The following is a 26789-nucleotide window of genomic DNA, read 5'->3' as shown; positions in this document are numbered from 1 at the left end:
CCCAAAAGGGCTATTACAAGTCAATATGAGCTGCCAAGTGTTGCTAGGGGCTGTTGTGAGAGCGCTAATGTGATGTTTGGTTGGTATGAATTGAAATTCAATATCAATGTAATTCCATGAAGAAAAAAAACTACATAATTTGATTGGAGGGAATTGTAATTTCCACAAAAGAAAGGAAAAAGGAAGAAAGTGACATATTTACCATTGATTATTATTATTAGAGGAAATTTCAATTTTGGTCATACGACTATAGGGGTCTTGTTAATTTTCAGTCTCTGACTTTTAAAAGTGTCAATTTAGTACTTTAACTATGCAATTTTTGTTAATTTTGGTCACTCCGGTCAAATTGCCGACCAAATTTCGCTAGAAAATTTTACTTGTTAAAATAATGAGGGTATTCTGGTCATTTCACGTCTCTTTTCTTCTTTTCAGGCGAGTCCATCCCTTCTTCTCCCGTTTCTAGCGAATGCAATGAACTAAGTTGATGCGGAAAGGAGGCTTGATGATATTAAAGATAGGGTTTACAGGGAGAAAGAATGCCGGAAACGGGAGAGAAATGGATGGACTCGCCGAAGAAGAAGAAAAGAGGCTTGAAATGACCAAAATACCCTCATTATTTTAAGTATTAAAATTTTTCAGCGAAATTTGGCCGGCAATTTAGCCGGAGTGACCAAAATTGACAAAATTTGCATAGTTAAGGTACTAAATTGACACTTTTAAAAGTCAGGGGCTGAAATTAACAAGACCCCTATAGTCATATGACCAAAATTGATACTTCTTCTTCTTCTTCTTCTTCTTCTTCTTCTTCTTCTTCTTCTTCTCAACGTTGAAAAATCACTAGTTGAAAAATCACTAGGCGTGGGGACTGCCTAGGTCTCGGCGTGGGGACTGTCTAGGTGGGCAAGCGATTTTTGCAACTGGTTGTTGTTGTTGTTGTTGTTGCTGCGCAGTATTATTATTATTAGACAAGGATATTTTATTCATTATATTACTTCTTCCATTTCCATTTTCAAATAATTCTATTTTTCGATACCAAACAATAATGTAATTTGAATTCCTATTTTATTTCCACATTATTCTTTTCTCACCAAATTATAATTTAGAGTTAATTTCACTTTTGGTCCTATAATTATTGAGGTGTTGTTAATTTCAATCCACAAGTTTCAAAATTGTCAATTTAGCATCATAACTATTTAATTTTTCTCAATTTTAATCCATCCGGCCAAATTGCCGGTGGAAAGTAGTCAAAAAATTTTAATAGATAAAATCTTGAGGACAATATAGACATTTGATTCTCCTCTTTTCTTCTTCTTTGTTTCTTCTCTTCCATGCCGGAAAACCGAATTTTGAATTCAATGCGTCCAGGACTAACGAAACCAGCTGAGGGGGCACGAGAGAAGGTGTCCCGCCACCGAAAAAGACAATTTCACTAACATTGAAAACGCCTACTGTTGCTTAACCCACTAAATATTTTTTTTGAATTCCTTATACCTTATTTCTAGGTTCCAGTAATAATATTTTAATCAGTATATACAACATCTTTTGACAAAAAATAAGAATAAGAATTAATACTATTCGCCAGGAAAATCAATGCGCTGATTATCTGATTAACTTTGGCCAATCTTCATACTGAGGTACGACGATTTTGGAATGTCCGTCAGAAGAAATCAAGACGTTGTTGGATAAGGATGCTAGAAGTTTTGCTACTAGAAGAGTCTACTAGTAGCCTTAATCTTTACACCGACAAGATATTTGAGAAATAATTTTAAATTTATACTCAAAATAGTCTCTTAATTATTTCATAATTCTCATTTTAATAATTAACTAACAATTTATTTCAAATAATTGTCCAATTATACAAAATTTTACTTATTTTAATCCAGTACTATTTTCTATTAGGACTAAGTTAAATGAATTTTTGTATAATTAATTGATCATGTTAAATGAATTGATAATCAATAACTAATGTGAGAATTATGACATAATTAAATAATTATTTCGAATACTATCACCCCAATAATTTTTATCCTAAGGTGAAAAAATCTATCCTCTCGGAGACTTTGAGTGCGACCCCGGTAAAGTCTGAGTCGCGTATCTAATCCTCCTTTGCGTATGTTTCGAAATTTTTAAATTATATTAAACACTTGAAATCCTCAAAAAAAAAAAAATAATAATAATAATATTAAACACTTGAAAGTTGACAAGTACTAGAAGTCTAGAACTCTAGAATAACTAATCTCGTAATTTCGAAATTCTTCTCTGATCAATCTGATTGTCACCTTCAGATTTTCAAAAAACAAAGAAAGAACACTGTCAGTTTCTAGTAATTGTTGTTAACTGAGCAGAGCAGAGCAGAGCAGAGGGAGAAGCAGGAAGATCATATCGCATTCCAAATTCAAATGCTTTTCGTGCGGCTCTGCCTTTATTGGGAAATGGGCGTTTCCTTTCCTTCAATTTGAAGCTTCTCCAAAGTTTCTATTGCTGAAAGGGTTTTTCAGGTAACCTCCTCCCCTATCATGTTCAGCTTATTCCATAGGAGCTTCCAGATTTGGCTATTTGGAAGTAACTTCTTTTTGTGGGTGTTTTTGAGAAGGTTTAGAAAATTGAATTTGGTTTAGTGCTGCTTGATTGATTTTTTTTTTTTTTAATTACTCATGAATCATGATTTGTTATAAGATAGTATCTGTTTTATACTTTTTCAATCATTTTTTGGTCCAAAGAATCAATGCCCCACCACCAGAGTTCAATCATGCGACCATTCATTTAGAATGATAGCAGCATCACATTACATAGTTGATTCTATAAAACCTTGAAGTTTCATGTTTTGGTAAATTATCCAGCTTGGGTTTTCAGGAATGGTTGTAAGTTGTAACTGGGGGATACTAGTTCCTTTTCAGAGCAATGGTGATTCAAATTTCGTTTTCTAGTTATTCGAGTGTCTAGCAATGTTTTGTGTGGGTTTAATGCTGACCCAATTGTTTAGTTAGGTATTGAATGAAAGAGCATGAAGGAAAAGGAAAATATAATCTGAATCTTCTTTCTTGTGATGATCTTTATCTGATAGTTTGTAAATTTGAAGGTATTTTTGTCTTCTTACAATGTTTTGAAACACTGCTGGCTAGGTATCTTTGATCAATTTGGTGGCCTAAAGGGTGCTGTTGCTGCATGGCTAAAGACAACAAAACCAGGAATTTGTTCAATGGTCTGCTTAAAGATGGATCATTCAAATGGTTGAATAAAACCTTGAGTTTATTAGATGAAGATGCTGAGGAGATGGAGAAAGATTCTTCATCTAGTGGAAAGAACTGGTTGCCTGAGCTTTCTCCTTTGGCAAATGTAGTTGTACGTCGATGCTCAAGGTATGCTTGATCCGACAAACTTTTTTATGGTTTCTTTTGTCATTTTCTTGTTCTTCGCAGTATTTGATACACCTGATTTATTGTTCTCATAAATTTATTCTCTTAGACTTTTTGCAAGTCCTCCTATCAGTTTGTATATTGAGAGAAAATATGTATGATGCAGGATCCTTGATACTCCTATGAAGCAACTTCATGAAATCTTTGATGGAGAAGCTTCTGATACTTTAAAGCATCCTTCTCAATATGCACGCAATTTTTTGGAATATTGCAGCTTCAGGGCTCTTGCATTGGTTGTGCAAGTATCTGGTTATCTAGGAGACAGAAGTTTTCGACGTCTCACATTTGATATGATGGCTGCTTGGGAGTTTCCAGCAGCTGCCAGTAAACCATTTGCCAGTGTATGTACAAATATTTATAATCTCTGAATCTTGTCTGTCTTTGATGACAATTCTGTTATCTTATTTTGTCATTTAATGAAATCTATCAAGTGAAGTATTCTTGTTTTAGTATAACTCAAGGAAACATGCCTTTGTATTATGTAAGCACTAAGCAATGACAATTGGTTTTGCCCTCATGGGGATTCCATTATAATTCTTCAAAGTTGGCCCTATAAATATCTATTTAGAATATACCTCTTCTTTTAATAAACTTTATCCCCATGGGGATTGGTTTGAATTTCGCATTTCTTTGTGTTGCAGATGGATGAAGATGTCACTGTTGGTGTTGAGGCTTTTTCAAGAATTGTTGTAGCAGTTCCCATCATTGCCAATGTGATTGTTAGTGATAACATTTTCAGTGTGCTTTCATCATCAACTGGTGGTCGACTTCAGTTTGCAATCTATGACAAATATCTCAGTGGTTTAGAAAGGTAATATAATAAATTCATCTTTTTCTCCCTGCTCTCTATATGGAGTGAAACTGCTCTTCTACTTCCAGCTTGATTGTGTTGAAATTAAGGGATTGAAAGACTTGATGGGTGATGACCGATGAATAGCCACCATATGCCAGTTAGGTGGAAGCAAAATATGTAAGAAACCAAAGAAAGAGAGAATAGGTTATTGTATTAAAATAGTAATAGATTTAGCTGTTTCTGTGTTTTGTAGGAACATTGGCTAAGTCCACTTTTACTAGGATTAAGAAACCAAGCCCACTCTTACTAGGAATAGTACTCTAGGCCTTTCCCGCGGTAAGTCACAACAAGGTCCCGAACAATGTGGTGGCAATAATTTGCAAAGGTAGCAACCAAAAAGGTCTGAATTGAGAAGTCAGTCATGATAAGCACTGTTCACCTCCCCGAAAAACATGGTTTCTGCTCACAAAATTAGAAAAATGGCCTAGGACATGTAAGCTCTGATACCATTTTGAACTTGAGGGATTGAAAGACCTGGCGGAGTGGCGAGTGCCAAATAGCCACCACCCACCAATTAAGCAAAAGTAAAATATTGAGAAAGCAAAGAAAGAGAGAATAGATGATTGTATTAATAGTACTCCGTAATAGATTTGGTTGTTTCTGTGTTTCTGTTTTTCTATGTAATGTTTATTGAACTATATAGAGATTCTAAATTTATATTATAAGAACATTTACCAAGTCCACTCCTACTAAGATTAGGAACCAAGCACAATCCTACTAGGAATAGGACAGATTGTCTTATTATATTGAGATCAACAAGGAAACAGTTTAGATTCATCAAATATGCATTTTAAGGAAAATAGAAGTACATCGATGTTGAAAACAATGAAGTACAACACTAAGACCCCTTTCTTTCAATTGATTATTTTCTCATTTTCATAACATGTATTGCTCAGATATACCTAGGAAAAGGTGTTAAACACTTGCAGCAAGGAATAGTTTTGATCTATTAATTCATCTCTGTTTCTTTGCTTAATGATAGTGCTGTTTGGCAAGTCATGCAGTGATCTTCATATTCTAAACGTGGGATGAGCAATGAAGGAGTACAAACTGCACTATGCACTTTATTTTAATGCTATATAATAAAATTTTCTATTTGTACCTATTTTTGAGTAATTGTGAGATAATTCTTTTTCTAATTTTAGTTGTTCGTTTTTGGTCTCTTTTGGTAGCTCTGGATTAGTTTGATTCCAATTTCACTCCTTTCGTTAAATTAAATGATCTGTCCTGCTTACTATTACAGTATTAACTGATGTTTAACCTATATATTTTTATTTTAAGAATTTTAAATCTTGGATTTGTTTGCAGAGGAGTTAAAAAGTTGAAGGGCAATTCTGAGTCATCTCACCTTTCCTCCTTACGCTCAGCAAGAGGGGAGAAGATCCTGGAACTTGAAGGGACAGTCACAACCCAGCCAGTTCTTCAACATGTGGGGATCTCCACATGGCCTGGTATGGTTTTGGGTTTTAAATTGCTATTTCTGTGAACAGTATTATATTAATGTGAGAATAACATAGAACATGTCATTCCTTGGGTATATATTGTGGTTGCAGGTAGGCTAACCCTGACTGACCATGCTCTTTATTTTGAACCCCTTCGTGTTGTGTCCTATGACAAACCCCAAAAATATGAACTCTCTGAAGATCTGAATCAGGTTGTCAAACCTGAGCTAACGGGACCATGGGGTACACGACTTTTTGACAAGGCAGTTCTATATAAATCAGATTCCTTGTAAGGCATGATGCATACATTTTCCCAGTATTTATAATGCTTTTTAAATTTTTTGAATCACCTATTAGAGCCTGTAGGCTCCATGATTTTTCAGACTGTCCATGTTTCTTGAAAGTATACTAAAAATTTTGTAATTCTTAAAATGTAGGTCTACTATTATGGATTTTCCAGAACTTAAAGGACATGCCCGTAGAGATTATTGGTTAACCATAATTCGTGAAATTTTATACGCTCAAAGATTTATGCACAAGTTCCACATTACTGGGATTAATCGAGAAGAAGCACTTATGAAAGCTATTTTTGGGATTCTGCAAGTACAAGCACTAAAAGATATAAGTTCTACAAATTCTCTTTGTTATGATAATCTTTTGATGTTTAATGTGTGTGATAAGCTTCCGGGTGGAGATCTGATACTGGAAACACTTGCAACTAAGTCAGTCATGAGGGAATTGGAGTCGACTAACTCTCTTAAAGCCAGCACTGGAATGCACTCAATTTCAGCTCTGACCATAGCATCCAACTTAGGCTTTGTGCTTGGCACCAGTCCTAAGGTTCCTAATGAGATGGGAATTGTTGTTAGCGAGATTGCTGTTGGTGAGATGACTTCCTTGGAAAAAGTAGTTCGGGAATCCAGAAGCAACTACAAAAAGGTAGTGTCAGCACAAGCTACAGTTGATGGTGTTAAAGTTGATGGTCTTGATAAAAACTTGGCAGTGATGAAGGTATTACTATTATTGTTGCTTAAAGTGCAAAGACAGTAATTGATTTGACTTAGTTCTTTCTGATACTTACATAGTTACATGCATGCTCTAAATTTTGAAAGTATTGGAAATTTGGAAGTAGCTTAGTTCACCTGAACTATAACTGCTTTGTTTTAGAATTGGAAATGATCAAACTCTTCTTCTATATATCTTTTGTGTTGCCAAGTGAAAATAATTCTAGTGTATAATCAGCAACCCTTGAAGACAATCTTTCCATCTTCTCTTCTTTCTCAAAGGCTTGACTGGAAACGCCTGCGAAGACTTGTCTTCTAAATATCTAAGATTGATGGATCTATTGCAGGAATTGATGTCTCCCATACACCAACTTTGGAAATGTCTTCTTTCTCTAGCATATTGGGAGGATTCTTTAAAGTCCATGGTTTTCTGCTTAGTCTTCACATGTGTTATAATCAGGTAGCATCTCTAGGCCAATTTTCTGGATTTTGTCCAACATTCCCTTCATATTGATCATTGGGTTTAGATTAGACTTGTGGTTTGTGTACTTAAGGTGAGTGGGCCTAAAACTTTAGGTGCGTGGTTTGTGTTCTTAAGGTGCTTTGTTTGTGTGCTTGTGCGTGGTTTGTGTACTTAAGGTGCGTCTTTTTGAGATAACCGCACAACCCCACGGGAAGCTATACCCGCACCTGAACCCTTCCATATATATATATATATATATATATATATATATTCATTTTTTCATTTTTGTTTTGAAATAGTAAACTGACAGGACAAGTAATACATTCTTTTCTTGTATAATCACCTGCTAACATCACTTATTGATAATTTAAAATTTCTGGAAATATTTACAGTGTAGTTTTCTTGCAGGGGATGGCTGGGCTATGCTTGTGCACTATTGCTCGCTTTTTGTGCACTTTATTTGGGGCTCACCTGCTTCTTTAGCCAAAACAGGGCATCTAAAACCCTCAAAGTAATAGTTCCCCCATCAATGAAGACTATGGAGCAACTTTTTGCTGTTCAAAGTGCAGTTTCTCAAGCTGAAGAGCTGATCCAAGACGGAAACATTGTTCTTCTCAAGTGTCGTGCCATATTGTTATCCATTTTCCCTCAGGTGTGTTGCATTTCCTTGATAATTATCTCTATTCTAAGTGTTAGCTCTGGACAAGCTAGGCTATAATGCACATGGGCTAAACCAGACTAAAAGATTGAATCTAATCAATTAGCTAGTCTAATCCATGGCCTTATAAACCCATATATTTTATCTTATTTTTTCAATGTGGGACTCTTAACACGTGTTATTATCTTTCCATTTTTGTCATAGTTTGTGCCATTGAAGTTGCTTCGAAAAGTGATATGCCCTTTATAATTTTGGATCCACCTTTCAATCTTTGCTAGATAGTTGAAACTTTATGGCTCAAAACTTAAAACCACTTCCCCCCAAGTACCTAAACGTATGTGATGGTTTTGATCCTATTGAACTTGGTTAAACCGTTGTTTCAAGTAATTAACAGATTTTAAGATCTTATTTGTTGAACCTGACCAGTGTTTCATATAATCAGGCAACTGAGAAGCTTGCGGGTGCCCTTCTAGTCATGGCATTACTATTGGCATTCTTGCCATCCCGATATATAGCCATGCTGGTTTTCTTGGAGCTCTTCACTAAATACTCTCCTCTTAGGAAAACGAACACAGAAAGATGTACTCGGAGGTTGAGGGAGTGGTGGTTTAGCATACCGGCTGCCCCGGTGATTATTGAAAGACACAAAGAAGATAAGAAGAAAAGATGATGTTGGGTGTAGAGTTTGTAAATATACTCATTGTGTATAAGGTATGTTCATATAATCATATTGTTGTGTTTTAATATCACTCTTGCAAAAAAAAAAAAAGAGTGAAAAGTTGCTAATATTATTGTTCTTGGAAAACAGACTTGTATCCTATAGTCCCAGATGCAGTGTTATATCAGGAACTAGGACATTACAACGGCAAATATTTCTGTGGACTATGAATAAAAGGTACATTTTTAATATACTAGAGGTGCATTATTAGTACTTTCAATATTCAAATAATGTATCTTCAGTATACAAATAATGTATTTTTAGTATATTAAAAATGTTCTTTTTATTCATGGTCCACACAGCTATGTCGATTATAGTCTATGAAGTAACGTTTGTAATACAACAGGGTTGAGTTAGTTTGGATTCTTTACTTTTTAAAACTGTTTGAGTTATATTTCTACTATTAATGCTCTTACAACTTAGTTTTTTTTCATCTAAACTTTTTGTCTTAGAAAAAGAGTTGAGTTAGATAATGGTTGTTTAGCTCGTTTAAAAGATGTGTGATGACTTGTTTATTCATCTCAAAAAGATTAAAAATTTAAAAATTTATTGAGTAGTGTATGTAATGAAGTCTTTTTAAACTTGATGAATGATGTTTTATACAGCTATATGATAGAAAGGGAAATCAATTGATAATTTTAAAATACGAGTTGGGAATTATTATTTTTTTTCCCAAAAAACTAGTATTGTGTTAAATATTTACTATTTTTTTTTTCCAATAAAATTCCAGTCCTGTTATTTTAACATCAACGTAAAATTAAAATTTTAGCACGGGCCTTGAACTACGCGCAATGCACTTGCCCGGCTAGTATATATATACACACTAGTATAGTACTCGTGCGATGCATGAGATGATAATTTTTAAACTTATGTCGGATTGTGTAAAATAATTTATATTTAATTTATTATTTTTTATACAACATAAAATAAAAATTTTGAAATTGAATTTAAATTGCGAATTGAAATAAAAATGAAAATGTCAATGGTACACAATATACTCAAATACAACTTATGTTATTATTAAAAACAAAGTGTTTCAAAATTACAAATTGTTGAAAACTTCAAAATATACAACGTTAGTTGTTGATGTAGAAATACTTGCCTTCACGCAGTTCACTCTCTATTGTAATACAACAATTGTGTTCGCGACCTAAATTAAAAGAATATTTTAAATCAATACATAAATATTAAAATTATAAAAATAATATTATTTTTAGGTTTTTATACTAAAAATATATAAAAGGAGAAATAACACACACACACACACACACACATATATAAAACTAGATATTGTCCCGTGCGATGCACGGGGAAAAATACAATTTTAATAAAAATAAAGCGTTGTGTACAAAAAAAAAAAAGATTAAATTACATATTAAATTATTGAAAGAAAGACTAAATTACATTATGCTTTTGATCGTCCTTGGACTTATATTAAGCTCTATTGTTTTTATTAGATTAAAGGTGCTACTTTGAATTTAGAGTAATAAGAAATTGTGTTATATGAGATCATAATTATATTTACATGTTATGCTGCATAGAGTTAAGTTTATGCAATGCTCAGTTAAAGACCTAGGACAGTATGTAACTGGTAATTGTTATGCATGATTGGTTCTACCCCACTATCTCTTGTAATAGGCTTAAAATAGACTGAGTTTTTGTAATGAAAATAATTCTCTTTATTGTTTTAAAATAAAAAAATTACAACATGCTAATTATATCAATCAAATCTATTCCTAAATATAACTTAATTAAACGGGATGATATACATCATTATTTGAAAAAAAAAATGAAAACTCTATGTTTGACTTCTACTTGTCAATGATGTCTAACCAAACAAAACAGAAAAGATAATATATTATCAATGATGTCTAACCAAGCAAAATAGAAAAGATAATATATTAAGCAATTCAAGCATCAAATTAATCAGTTAAAAAAATATCAAAAGAGTCCAAAATATGTAGAAATTAAGCAATTAGTCCAATGTATAAGGACTTCCCTCCAAAACAAAACAGTTAAAAAAATGTTTCTTTCAAATTGTTCATTCATCCTCAGGAACTTCATCTTCATAAATAATCTTTTTAACCTTGACAGTAGCTTGTTTCTTCTTTTTTGGACTGTGTACTGGAAAATTATCCCGTAAGCATCTCTGAACTACATCGCTTTGAGTTCTTGTGGTAGTCCTTTCTTGGCTAGCATTCACAATGGGGCTCTCTGCCTCGTGGCCTCAAAAAACCCATAAATAGATAACATAAAAGAGTCAGAAAATGCAATACTAAAGATTGGTACATACCACATTTTTGCTGTGCAAAACTGAAATGTGAATATGCAAAACTGAAATGTGAAACATACCACATTAGGGCTTCAAAACTGAAATGTGAAATTTGTGCTGTGCAGTAACCTAAAGGTGAAAGGATATTAAAAGACCTTGAAAACTGAGAAGGGGAATATCAGCTCGTCTTTGTTCCCTAGTTCTAGCATATCAGCTAGACCTGGCAATTATGGACAGGACTTGTTAACACGATACGAAATCGGACACGAAAATAACGAGTTAGTGTTTAGCCTTAACATGTCCCGGGTCATTAACGGGTTGACCCGTTTGCACGAACCCGGTTACACAAACCTGTTTAGAACCCGCTAAGAACCATTGTTATGAATGAGATTACAAAAGATATCATGAACATGAGTACATGACTAAGGATGAATTTACTACATAGGCTAAAATAATCCTACACCAATTATTGATGTTCAACAATATGAAGTTTGAATTTTTATTGTGTTCAATTTTATTTTAAAACTAGCATGGACTTCTTTAATTATGATTTTTGGATGTTATTTTATCATTTTATAAAGGGAAAATGACACTTTTTCCCCCTATGTTATATGCTTATAGCACTTTTTCCCCCTGAGTTATTCATGCATCCACATTTGCCCCCTCAATTATTATAAAAGTGGCGGTTTTTCCCCCTGATAATATTAAATAGACATTGTTACCCTTAAATACATATTTTATTTATTTCTCTTGTTCAACAAATTATTGTTTATACGTAGGGATGGCCACGGTTCGGTTCGAACTGAACCGAACACTATAGCAATCAAATAAAAAAAAATTCGGTTATGATTCATAACATAACCCAATATTTGGGTTTCCGTTTATTAAAATTGTGAAGTGGAAAAAAATAGATTCTGAACCGTGAACCAGAGGTTCAAATCGGAACAACTACTAGCAATAGCTTAAAATTAGAATTATAATATTTGCAAATAGTGTATGTTTTTTTCGCATTTATATTGACTCTCACATATAAGTATATATAATCGCGATTTGGTTTTTATTTTGAATCGTTGTTTCACAATTTCGGATCCAATTTGAACTGTTGGTTCAAACATTATTTTAAATTTTTTATTTTTTTTTTATTTTTAAAGTATTCTAAATTCAACAATTAATGTATTTTATTTTTTCAAATTGTGGTTATAATTTGTTGGAGAAGTAAAATAAAGGAAATATTTATTTTAAGGGTAAATATGTCCATTTAATATATCAGGGGGGAAAATTGCCACTTAAATAATATAGGGGGAAAAAGTGCTATAAGTATATAACACATGGGGAAAAAGTGCCATTTTCCCTTTTATAAAAGTTATAAATTGAATATTTTTTTAGTTTGTTTGATGGATTGAATTGTAGGTTTTATTTCTTTTATATATAACTTAACTTTAAAATTTAATTTTTTTTAATATATTAATAGGTTTAGTGGGTTTAAATGTGTTTCGTGTCGACACGACCCGAAACCTATTAACAAAACGTATCTATCGTGTCAACCTGTTTAACCCGTTAACAAATCGTGTTCGTGTACGTGTTACAAATTTGAACTCGTTAACCTTATCTTGTCGTGTTCGTGTTTAGTCTTATCGTGTTCGTGTTATTATAATGTCGACCCGTTAACGAACCCGTATACACAAATTGCAGGTCTAATATCAGCTCGTCTCTGTTTTCTTTCTCTCCTTTCTCTCCGCGACTCGTCTCTGTTTTCTTTCTCTCCGCATCGTCGTTCTTCTCGCGCTCGCTGCAGTGAGTTCGGCGACCGCACCCTTCATTCATACACTCTGCAAAATTTGAAGACCCAAATGCGGCTATATATATTACTATCTATATCTATTCAATTTAATGAAAAAAGGTAAACAAATAATATTAATAATATTAATATTTTTAACAATTAAACCATACCTTGAAAACTGAAAAGACTCTTCGAAAGTTGAAAATAACTCATTAATTTTTCTTTGGAGATATAAAACTTGTAAATAAATAGATTCCTTTCTAGAATATTCTTTCCTTCGGCGGGAAATTGAAAATGATTTTTATATTGATTGTCCCCAAGTATGCATGTAGCCCAATTATTTTAGAGTTTAGGGTTTCTGCTCCAGTGCTCCGCCCCACTCTTCACTGTGACGCTTCGCCATTGCTGCTCAGGTAATCGTTGCAGAAACACAATACATCTCTAATATACGAATAGTATGTTTAGTTGGTTATCAATCCCCAATGAAGTGTCCAGTTTCCAATTCCCCAAATGCTAAATTTCTGTTTGATGCTTGCAGAGGTATTCAATTCCTAGTACTCGTTTCAGCGCTGCTTTGTTAATTGGAGATGTTGGGCTTGATCTAACACCACAACGCCACACATTTTCCATGGATTTCTATTCTCTTTTTGTGGATTCGGATGGGAGGACCATTAATTCGCCTGCTGCTTCAGAATTTGACTTTCTCATTCTGAGTTCTAATGGGGATATGTGGTTTAGGAAAAGTATCCAACAGTTATTTTTTTTAAAACGCTTTATTTACATTTTAATAAAGCTTATAAAACCCATTGGTTTAGTTTTCAAAATAACTAGGCACAATCGCTTTAAAACATATTTAAAAATGGGTGATTTAACTTTTATTTGTTTAAAAAATGGGTGATTTAACTTTTATTTGTTTAAAACGTGAGGATTGCTTATGCATTATTGTTTTTATTTGCTTACAAGTATTGTATAGACTGTGGAGTAGTTATGTATTGGGGTTGTGAAGTAAAGTGAAGTGCAAATTGTAGGTTTAAGATGTTATAAAAAGTTAATCTTTTTAATCTTTAAATTTACAGATTAAAAAGTGTTAGTGCTATGAATCCAGAAAATTTGCTACGGAATATATTTATAATTAATTTATTAATTTATTACAATTATATATATTTTTATGAATAATTAATACTCAATTTAGTATGAATAATAATTAAATTGTTGAAAATTTAGGCATATATATAATATAATAAGACGGAAAGATACCTAGATATTTTAAGAAATTTGACAGCAAATGATGTAAGTTTCTTTTTATTGATAAAATGTTTTATGTTATATTTTGTTTCTTTGTTCATGAATTTATTAAACAATAGGTATGACTTAGTAATTGTTGGCTTTATTGTAGGTTTGTTGGCAGCCTTATAAGCGCCTAAATGCTAATTTTATAATTTTATACCAGATGGCTATGAAAGGCAGATGGATTTTGCATTATCTAGGACGGTGCTTATGTGCTTTCAGAAGTGTGCCTACCATATGCCCCAGTTATCTCCATTTCGGCCTTTCAGAGAATTGTGAAGGCATTGCACGCAATTGCACGCTAAAATTTCCTTAAAGGAAAAGGGGTCTAAATATAAAGACTTCACAAAGTTTAACAGAACTAAAGACAAGCGTGCAAATTATGATGAGATGTAATAGAGGATGGGAGCGGAGGGATCTTTGTGTTCTAAAGCGTGAGTTGTGTTGAATATTTTACATTTTTTTTTATCTATTTACTGTTTATGCATTTGTTTTGATTTCTGTATTAACTTTAATTTCAACAGAAGATCAAGATGCAACTTCTTCTCATGGAGAAAGGGGGGACAATATTTCATCTTTTAGCACCTGGAATGTAGAAACTTCCACTAATGTAGTGGATGAGTCTGCTCAAGTTCCGACTAATTCAGGTATTTCTATTATTCTCTTCTTCCACCTTCGTTCATCGGTTTATTATTATTATTTTTATTTTTATTGCTTTCATTTCTATATTAACTTTAATTTCAACAGAAAACTTCAATGATGCTTTGGATGGGACCCCGAGTCGTGAGGACAATATCCAGGTTGACCCAAATGCAACTTTGAATGAGACTCCTTCACTCTTCAGGTATTTCTATTATTCTCTTCCACTTTCTTTCATTGGTTTATTATTATTATTGCTTTGATTTTTGCATTAACTGTAATTTCAACAGCAAACTTCGTTACAAGTTTGGAGTACACCTCAAGTCATGAGGACAATAGCCAGGCAACCCCAAATGCAACTTTGGGTGAGACTCTGGCTGGAGAGGACAATATACCATCTACTACCCCTGCTAAAAGGATGCGCAGGTTTAATAGTATATTGCGGGATGCACCTCCTGTTCAAGCGATCCCCAACAATGAATATAATCTAAGGCGGAGGGATAACATAAAGATGCCTTCCAAATATAATGCTGATTTTTTGTATAAATAGGAAAATGGAGGAGGGATGGAGTAAGATTTTGTGAAGTTTAGGATGATGATGAAGTTGAACAACAAGAGATAAGTGAATCATTGGCTAATATTATTGTTCTTGGAAAACTGGCTTGTATCCTATAGTCCCAGATGCAGTGTTATATCAGGAACTAGGACATTACAACGGCAAATATTTTTGCGGACTACGAATAAAAGGTACATTTTTAATATACTAGAGGTGCATTATTAGTACTTTCAATATTCAAATAATGTATCTTCAGTATTTAAATAATGTATCTTCAGTACACAAATAATATATTTTTAGTATATTAAAATGTACTTTTTATTCGTGGTCAACCCATCTGTATCCATTATAAATCTATGGAGTAATGTCTATTATACATCAGGGTTGATTTAGTTAGGATTCTTTTCTTTTAAACTGTTTGTCTTAGAAAAATAGTTGAGTTAGATAATGGTTGTTTAGCTTGTTTAAAAGATGTATGTTGACTTGTTTATTCATCTAAAAAAGATTATAAATTTTAAAATTTATCTAGTAGTGTTTGTAATGAAGTCTTTTGTAGTTTGTTTAAACTTAATGAATGATGTTTAGAAAGGGAAATCAATTGATAATTTTAAAATACGAGTTTGGAATTTTTATTTTTATTTTTTCCAAAACAACTAGTATTGTGTTAAGTATTTACTATTTTACTTTTTTTTTTCAAATACTATTTTACTCTTTTAAAAATCTCAAAATATTAATTAAATATTTCTTTGAAATTTTAAACTAATTAACATTCTATAAAAAGATTCCTATTAAAGAAAACATTTTAAATGAACAGATACTACATTGTTATAGAGTCAGTAGCATTCAAAAAAATGAATTTATATACACATTTGTATAAAAATAAAAATTGTCATGCCCATCGTATTGACTGTTTTAAAATTCTTATATTTTATAAAGAGTTTATTCAACGTTAAAATATTTTTTTAAGCTCTAAATTTATTTAATGATAATTTTATTATCACCGACGTGATATGTCTAATGTTATATATGTTACTTTTTTAGTGGTGCAATGATCCTATCAATATATTATTAACGAGAACGTGTGTGAAGAAATTGACAATACAAACTTAAATCAAATACTATATACTGTAATAATATAGCTAATTATTACAGTTATTTTTTATCAATAGTACTCAAAAAAATTGCAGTCGTGTTATTTTAACATCATCGTAAAATTAAAATTTTAAAATTGGACGTTGAACTACGCGCAACACACTTGCCCGGCTAGTATATATATACACACTATTACCCATGTGATGCACGGGATAAGAAGTTTTAAACTTATGTCGAATTGTGTAAAATAATTTATATTTAATTTATTATTTTTATACAACATAAAATAAAAATATTAAAATTGAATTTAAATTGCGAATTGAATAAATAAAAATAAAAATGTCAATGGTACACAATAAATAGTCGAATTGTGTAAAATAATTTATATTTAATTTATTATTTTTATACAACATAAAATAAAAATTTTAAAATTGAATTTAAATTGCGAATTGAATAAATAAAAATAAAAATGTCAATGGTACACAATAAATATTCAAATACAACTTATGTTATTATTAAAAACAAAGTGTTACAAAATTACAAATTATTGAAAACTTCAAGATATACAACGTTAGTTATTGATGTAGAAATACTTGCCTTCACGCGATTCACTCTCTATTACTCCCTCCGTCCCGAAATGGTTGTCTCATTTGCTTTTTGCACGCTTTTTAAGGAATTAAAGTAAATGCTATGTCATTTCCCAATTATGCCCTTCACTTTTCTTACTTTTGGAAATAAAAGCAAAAGTCATAAGGGTAAATTGGAAAAGTAGAATGATATTGATGTTCAATTTTGGAAAGAGGACAACATTTTGGGACAAACTAAAAAGGAAAGTAAGACATGGAAAATGGGACGGAGGGAGTATAATACAACAATTGTGTTCGCGACCTAAATTAAAAGAATATTTAAATCAATACATAAAAATATTAAAATTATAAAAATAATATTGTTTTTAGGTTTTTATACTAAAAAATTATAAAAGGAGAAATACCATATATATATATATATATATATATATATATATATATATATATATATATATATATATATATATATATATATACACGCGTGTGTGTAGCATTGTCCACAAGTCAAACCGCATTTAGCCCAATTATTTTAGAGAGTTTAGGGTTTCTGCTCCAGTTCTCCGCCCCACTCTTCACTGTGATAAGCCTTGCTCCGCCACACCGCGTGCAGGCTGCAGCTTGCTTTGCCTCCGCCCTCCGCCTTCCGCCTCCACTTGCTCAATTTCGACGCTTCGCCATTGTTGCTCAGGTAACATCTTTCACTAATCGTTGCAGAAGCACAATAGATCTGGGATATACGAATAGTATGTTTAGTTGATTATCATTCCCAATGAAGTGTCCAGTTTCCAATTCAACTTGATTAACACCCCCAAATGCTACAGTTGTGATGGAATTTCTGTTTGATGCTTTGCAGAGGTATTCCCAGTACTCGTTTCAGCGCTGCATTGTTAATTGGAGATGTTGGGCTTGATCTAACACCAGAACGCCTCACATTTTCCATGGATTGTGCTGATTTGTATTCTCTTTTTGAGGATTCGGATGGGAGGACCATTAATTCGCCTGCTTCCGAATTTGGCTTTCTCATTCTGGGTTCTAGTGTTGTCTGTGAGGATATGTGGCTTAGGAAAATCATCCAACAGGTAATTTTTTTAAACGCTTTATTTATAATTTATTTAGAGAATAAACTTTTTAATAAAGCTTATAATACCCATTGTCTAGTTGTTCGTTTAGTTTTCAAAATAACTAGGCACAACCGCTTTAAAACATATTTAAAAATAGATGATGGATTTAATTAACCCGGGGTGGACTCGAATCAATAAATTCGGATGAAAACGCAATACGAATAATAAATAAATAATATAGAACGATGTCGTAAAAGGTCGTGAGACCGTATATTATATTAAATGCCGTAGAAATTGGCTATTACAAAGATTCGATAAGACAAAGTGTGTAGGATAGTAAGTAGATGTTCTAAAGAGACAAGATGAGGGGTTTTTATATGAAACAAACCCCCCAACCGCTCCCCCTAAAAAGGGGGGCGGTTAGATTGGCAAATTATTGGCTGGACCATGGTCCAAAACGACGCCGTCTCTCCACTTAAGTAGAGGTGTAAACGAGTCGAGCCGAGCCCGAGCTTGGGTAGGCTCATGCTCGTGCTCGTTAATGATAGCACTGCTCGAGCTCGAGCTCGAGCTCGTGAATTGATGCTCGAGCTCGAGCTCGGCAATTGTTGAGCTGCTCGAGCTCGAGCTCGAACAGCTCGATTGTTCGAGCTCGAGCTTGAATTCGAGCTCGAGTTCAGACTCGAATTCGAGCTCGAGTTTAGGCTCGAATTTGAGCTCAATTTTGATCTCGAATTTGATCGGTTTGATTTAAAATTTAAACTACTTTATTTTATGATTTTTATCCATACATAATTATTAAAGTATTTTAATTTCCCTCCCCTAATTATTATTTTTATATACTAAATATAATTATATTATATTATATATTATATATTATATAATATATAATATATTATAAGGCTCGCGAGCGGCTCGTCGAGCCGCGAGCCTACAATACCTAAGCTCGGCTCGTGCTCGTTTAATCCACGAGCTACTCGAGCTCGAGCCGAGCTCGATTTTGACCGAGTTCGAGCCGAGCGTTGACCGAACCGCTCACGAGCGACTCGCGAGCCGCTTGGCTCATTTACACCCCTACACTTAAGGAGAGACGGCGCCGTTAGATCATCTTTTAAAAAAAAAATCGACATCGTCTTCGACAGCTTCTTCGCCATCTTCTTCGTGCATCGTCTTCGACACACCATTTCCGACGCCACCTCCACCGCTCTACTACAAACCAACGCCACAAGAGCTTTCTTATACACCGTTTCCGACGCCATCTCCATCTACTGATTAGGTACATTTGCAACTACCTAGGGTTTTAAAATTGAGTTTCGAGTAGTTGTTTTTTATTGCCTAGGGTTCTTACTGATTTTCGAGTAGTTGTTTAGGATTTCTTTTCCAGGTTTCAATTGTTTAAAGTAGACACTATATTCATTACAATAAAATTTCATATTGTTCTGTTCTAATTCAAGGATAGTTCTAATTCAAGGATAGTCATGGTAATGCTTAGGGGTGCATCATATTTGTCATACATAGCTTTCCACAACATCATATTTGTCATACATAAACACAACAACCATTCATTATGATTTATTACAGAGGGAGAGATGAGATCAGAATTTAGTGAAAGTTGTGTTTTTTTTATTAAGGTACATTATATCTGTTCATTAGGTACATTATTTTAATCCACAGGGTACCCTCTTTTTATGCATGATTTATTTTGTACATTTTGTAGTGCATGGAGTTTATTCTTTTAGTGAATATCTTATTTCTTTGTAGAGCATAACTGGATTTATTCGGCACACCCCACCCCCTCTCTACCTAGAAATCTGATATTCACTAAACATAATATCAATGGCTGAGTACACTATTACTATTTTAATTCATGATTTTATGAACACTTTTAGTGAATAGAGCATCGCTGGATTTATTCCCTTAACTAACATTTTACTTGCAGCAACTATGTCTAGCCAAGAAGTAGATTTATCATTAAAAGAGGTTACCAAAACCTACCGGAAAAAGAAAAGATCTACAAGTAATGAAGAAGACGGAAATAAAGAAAAGGCCACTAATAGGACTGTAAAGAAAGAAAAGGCTCCAAAGAAAATTCAGCTCAATACTAGGATGTCACCAATGGAGTTTAACAAAATGGTAGCAAATCTCAGTGATGAACAAAAAATGCGGTTAAAGAGATTGGGTTTGGATCATTACTCGAGCTTAGATTGTCCAGCATGGACAATACACTAAATACATATTTGGTAGAAAACTATGATGTTTTTAGTTGTTCCCTAATGTTGGAGAGTGCAAAGATGGAGCTCACAGAGGATGATGTGGAGAGCACATTAGGTCTCTCCCAAAGGGTGAGGTTGAAGTTGTTGAAGGGAACAACTCAAATGCAACTAAAGGATACAAAACCTTGTTGGAGGAATGGAGAACACGCTGGGAATTAGACAATTGTTCTCCATTGGTGAAAAGACTTGGCCATGGTATAGTTGAGAAGAAAGACCACAGGGACATGTTCAAAAGGGATTTCGTGGTGTTTGTTGTTTCTAGTTTGTTCAAGGGTCACGTTAATTGGACAACAAACTTCAAAATTTTGTACTCATTGGTAAACGTGAAAAACATCAAGAATTTGAATTGGTGTAGGTACATTTTTAATAGTCTTACTACAACAGTGGAGAAATGGAAGAAGTCAAAAAGTACATTCTTCACTGGACCATTGGTCTTCTTGATGGTAATACCTTTAATTCAATTTATGTTGCTTATTTTATTAATGCATTTTTTGCTTTCATACTAACTTATTTTATTTTATTTTATTTAGGTTTCATACCTTGATAGGATGCAATTTAAAGGGCAGCAAATCCCAAGGAAATACCCTGCGATATCAGTTTGGACAATGGATATGATCCAAAAAAGATTAGTAGATAAAAAGAATTCTGGTGGGTATGGCAGGGGAAAAGTCTTGGATAGAGTTAGGAAATCGGTTGCTGAGATTGAAAACAACAACATTGTTAGGGATGGGGTGGAGGCACAGGCAGTTGGTGATAAAGTTAAAATGAGTGATGTAGAGAAGATATCTATGGGAATGAAGAAACTGACTGCAGCCATAGTTGAATTTGGGGAAGTAATGGCTGAAGTTGGGAGCAAAAACACCGGACAAGAAATTATAAAGAAGACTTTCAGCAAGATGTCTGATATGTTGAACATTGCTTCAACTTCCCAGCCTGACAAGACTTCGACATTATTGGACGATGATCCAATCTTCAGCAGCGAGAGCTTTCTTGCAGCAGTTGCATCATTGGAAAAGGCAGCAGTAGAAGCATTGGAAAAGGCCACCAGAATCACCGAAGAACCTGAAACATTTTCACCACCAAGCTTCAATTTGTTAACACCTACCCCCCGGATATTCAAAAACCAAACGAAACAGCTACCACACTCCCTAGTGAGGAAAGAAGCACAGAAAAGGAACAAACATTGTTTGACATGTAAGTTAAACTCTAAAAGTTGTGTTTCTGATTAAGATACATTATTTCTGGTCACTATGTACATTATTTTAATGAGTAGGGTACATTATTTTTATGTGGCAGTGCACTTGAGGAATCAGAGAGGGAGAATGTCCAACATGGGGAGAGAGAGAAAAGAAAATTGAAAAATGTTCTATTGCGATTTATGTCTCCATATTGGACGCAAAACAATGAAAAGTTCTCCTTTGTCTCTACGAGAGAGAAGATGCTGTTTGATTTTGCATTCATGAACCCCTCTATTCAACATCCAATAGAGTAGGTTTTCACTTTAATTATGTTTAATACTAATTTTTGTCTTTAATATGTGTTAAAAAGTTATTTTTCTTGCACAAAGTACATTATTCTTGTTCACAGGATACATAATTTTTGTTCACAGAGTACATTATTTGTGTACATAAAGCTTAGGTGTATATAATACAAAATTTGATGGTGTAATATGTTTACTTAGTAATATAATTTTGTGTTCAGATGGAAATTGATGATGCTACTGAACGGAAAAAAGTATTATCTGCAGAGGAAAAACAAAGACGATTCAATGAATGTTTGGATTATGAGCTTAAATTGGCCTCTAACATTGACATCAGATCTCTGATGCTGAACTGATAATTTATCATGCATAATATTATAAATTAATAAATTATGTGAAATTCATTTTATATACACTCATTGGATATACTTCTAAAATTATATGTATTTAGGTTTTCTTCGCTGTTATACGCTATCATCACTACTTCGCCATGTGCTTGAACTTCAAGAAAAGGGTTGTCCAAGTAATTGACAATAGAACACTGGGCAAAAATACCAATTTTCTACAAAGATATGATAATTGTGATCAAAACCTAGTAAGTTGCAAAATCTAAGATTGTTATAAGTTTAAATTGAATACTGTTAGGTACTTGATATATTATAATGAACATTAACTAATGTGCAGGTTAATGCATTCAAAGAATATTGCAAATATAAAAGGATCATAACTTTGTTAAACAAAATGACAAAGCATGATGATGAGGATGATGTGTTTAACCATGAATTGGTGAAGATGTCTTGGAAAAATGCCACTAATGTTACTGATTGTGGAGTTTATTGCATGCGTCATATGCAGACTTTTAAGGGTAATGTACATGTTTTTTTATTTTTATAAATACCTAATTGGACTTATATAACTGTCATTTTGTTTGAATATACATGCATGCAATATTCTTGACATCTTTGAGGGAAAAATATGCTGCTGACATTATTTTTACCAATGAATGAGCACAAACAATCCATATTACAGGCAGCCCGTAATCTTTATAAGTAGACAATGATCATTGTAATTGATGGTTCTAAAATGTTAGATGAATATTGTTGGTTTTTGTGTTAGATGAAATTTTTGTTTGAACAATTCAGAGATGGTGTTAAATTGGGTGCTAGCTAGTGATATCAAGATATGCTGAAATTGTTCATTTGAACTGTTTGCTTTTCATTATGTGTTAATTGCTTTTTAGTTAGTTGCTTTTCATTGTGGAGTTACTCATAGGGTACATTATTCTAACCCACATAGTACATTACCAAAAATCAAGTGATTACAACTGCAAGAATACATTTTGTTAACACATAGGGTACATTATTTTAGAGCACAAGGTACATTATTCTAACCAATTTAGTACATTACCAAATAAGAAAACATTTTATTAATGCATTAAACAAAAATTATGTTTTTAGAAACTACAAAAAGTACTATAAAATTAAAAAGTCAAGTATAAAAATTATTAAAATATGTTTTGAAAATATAAAATAATAGTTCGTTTTACCAACGAACCCCTTCCCTAATTTCCCATGTCCCCTAATTTCCCATGGTGGCGTGGACGGGGTTGGGGTTGAGGAGTATACCACCCGTCATCTCTAAGGCTCTAAGTGGTGATCAATTCATGAACACGTGACCTTAACTAAGATACATTTTGATAACTCATAGAGTACATTATCCTAGAGCACAATGTACATTATTCTAACCCATAGAGTACATTACCCAAAATCAAGACTGCAAGGATACATTTTGTTAACAAATAGGGTACATTATTTTAGAGCACAAGGTACATTATTCTAACCCACAGAGTACATACCAAAATCAAGTGAACTGCAAGGATATATTTTGTTAACAAATAGGGTACATTATTTTAGAGCACAAGGTACTTTATTATAACCCACTGAATACATTACCAAATCAGAAAACATTTTATTAATACATAAAACCAAAAAATATGTTTTTAGAAACTATAAAAAATAACATAAAATTAAAAGTCAAATTTAAAAATTATTAAAATACGTTTTGAAAATATAAAATAATAGTTCGTTTTACCAACGAACCCCTCCCCTAATTTCCCATGGTGGCGTGGACGGGGTTGGGGTTGAGGAGTATACCACCCGTCATCTCTAAGACTCTAAGTGGTGATCAATTGTGACCTTAACTAAGATACATTTTGATAACACATAGGGTACATTATTCTAGAGCACAAGGTACATTATTCTAACCCATAGAGTACATTACCCAAAATCAAGACTGCAAGGATACATTTTGTTAACAAATAGGGTACATTATTTTAGAGCACAAGATACATTATTCTAACCCACAGAGTACATACCAAAATCAAGTGAACTGCAATGATACATTTTGTTAACAAATAGGGTACATTATTTTAGAGCACAAGGTACTTTATTATAACCCACTGAATACATTACCAAATCAGAAAACATTTTATTAATGCATAAAACCAAAAAATATGTTTTTAGAAACTATAAAAAGTAACATAAAATTAAAAGTCAAATTTAAAAATTATTAAAATACGTTTTGAAAATATAAAATAATAGTTCGTTTTACCAACGAACCCCTCCCCTAATTTTCTATGGTGGCGTGGATGGGGTTGGGGTTGAGGAGTATACCACCCGTTATCTCTAAGACTCTAAGTGGTGATCAATTGTGACCTTAACTATGATACATTTTGATAACACATAGGGTACATTATTTTAGAGCACAAGGTATATTATTCTAACCCATAGAGTACACTACCCAAAATCAAGTCTGCACGGATACATTTTGTTAACAAATAGGGTACATTATTTTAGGGCACAAGGTACATTATTATAACTCACTGAATAAATTACCAAATCAGAAAAGATTTTATTATTGCATAAAACACAAATGTTCATAATCTGTCAAGTGCAAATACTTCCTTTAAAAACTCACAGAATATAAAACCAATTCATAATCTGTAAATAACTCACACAATATAAAACCAATTCATAATATGTGAAGTGCATATATAAGTAAACAAAATTTCAGTACAACTCCTAATTATCATTTGAATTATTTTGAGACTTAGACCTAACACAAATCAATTCTGAACTTGTAGTGTCATTAGGATGAACAAGATACCCACTACCAACAATATTAGACACAACTTCCTGCATAGAAGATTGGACGGCAGCCTTTGTGTTAGATTCAACTCATTTTGCATAATTTTTTCGGCCACTTGCTTGATTATACTTTTTTTGTACTGTACTAACTAGCCTTCGATTACGGTCACCTTTCACACCACTTCGTTCTGGATTTTGTATACCACTACTTCGCATAGATCTTTCCAAATCATCAAAGCAAATAGGACCAACCTCACATTCAATCCTTCTTCTTCCATCTTCAATAAGGTTTTCACATACTTGTCAAGCTTTGCAATTGTCTTGACTTGATAGAACTAACCTTTGCCATTTTCATTTTCTACCCATATCTATCACCCAAATTGGAGAAGCAACTGTCAAACTACTAGAAGAAGATGCAATGTCCATAATCCTATGTTCAACAACCTTTTTTGTCCACCTTCTACAAATATATTTCTCAGGAATGTTTTCAACACAATGAATGTTCAAAATACGCAAACAATGTGAACAAAGAATACCTATCTCGGGGAAAAACTTGCAAGTACAACATATGTTCATATCCTTAATATTGAAACAAACCTCATGCCGAATAATGTCAATATCCGGCCGCCAAATGTGATATTTAAGCTCATCAACATTGCTCGCTACACTCTCTTGATGACAAGCAACACCTTTCAAAAATTGTTGCTCAAACAAGTAGTAAGCCTCAATAGTGTATACATTCCTAGCATGTAAAATAAGTTTTACATGATCCAATGCCATTGTAGGCAACCCTTGAGAACACCGCACATCTTCCCCATTCTCTTTGCTCCTCCACTCAGAAACCACATTAACAAAAGAGTTGTAAAAATCAGACAACTCAGATAACCTTCTTGAAATTGAATGATTTGTAGTCTCACTCCGTTGGGAAGATAAGATACCTCCAGAGAAGTAATCTCTATTAAAAGCAGGGCACCACTTCTCCCTAATATCATACAATTTGTTTAACCAAACATTTTTATGGAAATTATAGTCCGTCACCAACCTGAAAACAACAAAACTGAGTGTGACTGCAAAGATACATTTTCAGCATTAATAAGGTACATTATTATAGCCCACAAAGTACATTTTCTAAACACTACAATTTCCAACTTAACATGAAAGGTAAAACTGTATGACACTTCATTTTATTAGTACAAATTACTACATGCTACAAAGGAATCACACATAGAGAACAAGGAAAATATCTAAGTTTTAAATGCAACTAGAAAAATAAGGATTTTTTTTTTATCAAATTGCTGCTGCGAAGATACATTTTCAGCATTCATAAGGTACATTATTATAACCCATAAAGTACATTTTCTAAACACTACAATTTCCAACTTAACATAAAAGGTAAAACATCACGTGTTTGATTTTATAAGCACAAAGTAATCTATGTCACAATGCAAGAATGACAAATCAAATATATAAAATGATAAATTTAATAGCATATGTACCTATTCCAATAAAATTCAAACTCAGCTTCTGTGTCTGTGTACTTCAATAGAAAATTAAATAACTCCATAAAACCGTTTTGACTCCTTAGACATTTAATATGTTTCTTTGAATTCTCTCCAATATACCAAATACAAAGCCTGTGCCTTGCACTTGGGAAAACCAGCGAAATTGCAGCAGACATAGTAGCACATTGATCGGTCATGATTGTTTGTGGACACTTACCACCCATAGCTCGCAAAAATGTTTTAAACAACCAAACAATGAGTCAGTCCTCTCGTTCAATAAAAACCCACACCCAAACATTATATTCATACAGTGGTGATTCATTCCAACAAAGGGACCACAAATCATATCATACTTATTAGTACGATACGTTGTGTCATGCACTACCAAATCACCAAACAACACAAAATCCTCCTTCATTCTTGTATCCCACCAAAAAAAATTATACAGTCTTGCATCCTCATCTAATTCAAAATCAAAGAAAAAGTCGAGTTCATTCGACTGCCTTTGTCTAAAGATCTCAATTAGTTAATTTGAATCGGTCCCATCTAATCTCTTTATC

At 33.1% G+C, this 26789-nt stretch overlaps 4 protein-coding genes and 1 long non-coding RNA gene across 11 annotated transcripts; 3 read left to right on the top strand and 2 right to left on the bottom strand.

Moving 5' to 3' along the window:
- Window positions 1–2195: 2195 nt before the first annotated feature.
- On the top strand, window positions 2196–8745 carry LOC109172326. 4 transcript variants are annotated; one of them, XM_019321509.1, is made up of 11 exons: window positions 2196–2498; window positions 3123–3359; window positions 3523–3757; window positions 4058–4227; window positions 5578–5720; window positions 5823–6000; window positions 6149–6722; window positions 7063–7175; window positions 7587–7830; window positions 8279–8535; window positions 8627–8745. In XM_019321509.1, the coding sequence occupies exons 2-10, from the start codon at window positions 3166–3168 to the stop codon at window positions 8504–8506; spliced, it is 2079 nt and encodes a 692-aa protein (XP_019177054.1). In that variant the 5' UTR covers window positions 2196–2498; window positions 3123–3165; the 3' UTR covers window positions 8507–8535; window positions 8627–8745. The 4 variants fall into 4 exon arrangements, with proteins under 4 accessions (XP_019177054.1, XP_019177055.1, XP_019177053.1 ...); XM_019321510.1 differs by having other exon boundaries at window positions 8279–8547; window positions 8645–8745; XM_019321508.1 differs by having other exon boundaries at window positions 8279–8745.
- LOC109172331 lies at window positions 7177–21614 on the bottom strand. Its single transcript, XR_002052738.1, has 3 exons — window positions 21602–21614; window positions 21242–21245; window positions 7177–7263 (listed from the first exon to the last, which is right to left on the bottom strand). It is a non-coding gene; the product is annotated as an uncharacterized LOC109172331 (long non-coding RNA).
- LOC109172329 lies at window positions 13864–15481 on the top strand. Of its 2 annotated transcripts, XM_019321516.1 has the most exons (5): window positions 13864–13896; window positions 14003–14327; window positions 14418–14540; window positions 14641–14737; window positions 14823–15481. In XM_019321516.1, the coding sequence occupies exons 2-5, from the start codon at window positions 14276–14278 to the stop codon at window positions 14860–14862; spliced, it is 312 nt and encodes a 103-aa protein (XP_019177061.1). In that variant the 5' UTR covers window positions 13864–13896; window positions 14003–14275; the 3' UTR covers window positions 14863–15481. The 2 variants fall into 2 exon arrangements, with proteins under 2 accessions (XP_019177061.1, XP_019177062.1); XM_019321517.1 differs by lacking the exon at window positions 13864–13896 and having other exon boundaries at window positions 13905–14327.
- Window positions 17270–21893, top strand: LOC109172327. 3 transcript variants are annotated; one of them, XM_019321513.1, is made up of 5 exons: window positions 17270–17455; window positions 17621–17846; window positions 19768–20544; window positions 20632–21295; window positions 21398–21594. In XM_019321513.1, exons 3-5 carry the CDS (start codon window positions 20326–20328, stop codon window positions 21457–21459), a joined length of 945 nt encoding a protein of 314 aa, XP_019177058.1. In that variant the 5' UTR covers window positions 17270–17455; window positions 17621–17846; window positions 19768–20325; the 3' UTR covers window positions 21460–21594. The 3 variants fall into 3 exon arrangements, 2 of the variants coding, with proteins under 2 accessions (XP_019177058.1, XP_019177057.1); XR_002052736.1 differs by lacking the exons at window positions 17270–17455; window positions 17621–17846 and adding an exon at window positions 21803–21893 and having other exon boundaries at window positions 18971–20544; window positions 21398–21589; XM_019321512.1 differs by lacking the exons at window positions 17270–17455; window positions 17621–17846 and adding an exon at window positions 18971–19104.
- Window positions 21894–25078: 3185 nt separating this feature from the next.
- Window positions 25079–26426, bottom strand: LOC109172156 (protein FAR1-RELATED SEQUENCE 7-like). Its single transcript, XM_019321305.1, has 2 exons — window positions 26224–26426; window positions 25079–25769 (listed from the first exon to the last, which is right to left on the bottom strand). Exons 1-2 carry the CDS (start codon window positions 26424–26426, stop codon window positions 25079–25081), a joined length of 894 nt encoding a protein of 297 aa, XP_019176850.1.
- Window positions 26427–26789: the final 363 nt, after the last annotated feature.

This window comes from Ipomoea nil, unplaced genomic scaffold (genome assembly GCF_001879475.1).
Source record: "Ipomoea nil cultivar Tokyo-kokei standard unplaced genomic scaffold, Asagao_1.1 scaffold0415, whole genome shotgun sequence".
NCBI lineage: Eukaryota > Viridiplantae > Streptophyta > Magnoliopsida > Solanales > Convolvulaceae > Ipomoea > Ipomoea nil.
The sequence above is the reverse complement of the archived record's forward strand: the minus strand, read 5'-3'. Positions and strand labels throughout refer to the sequence as shown.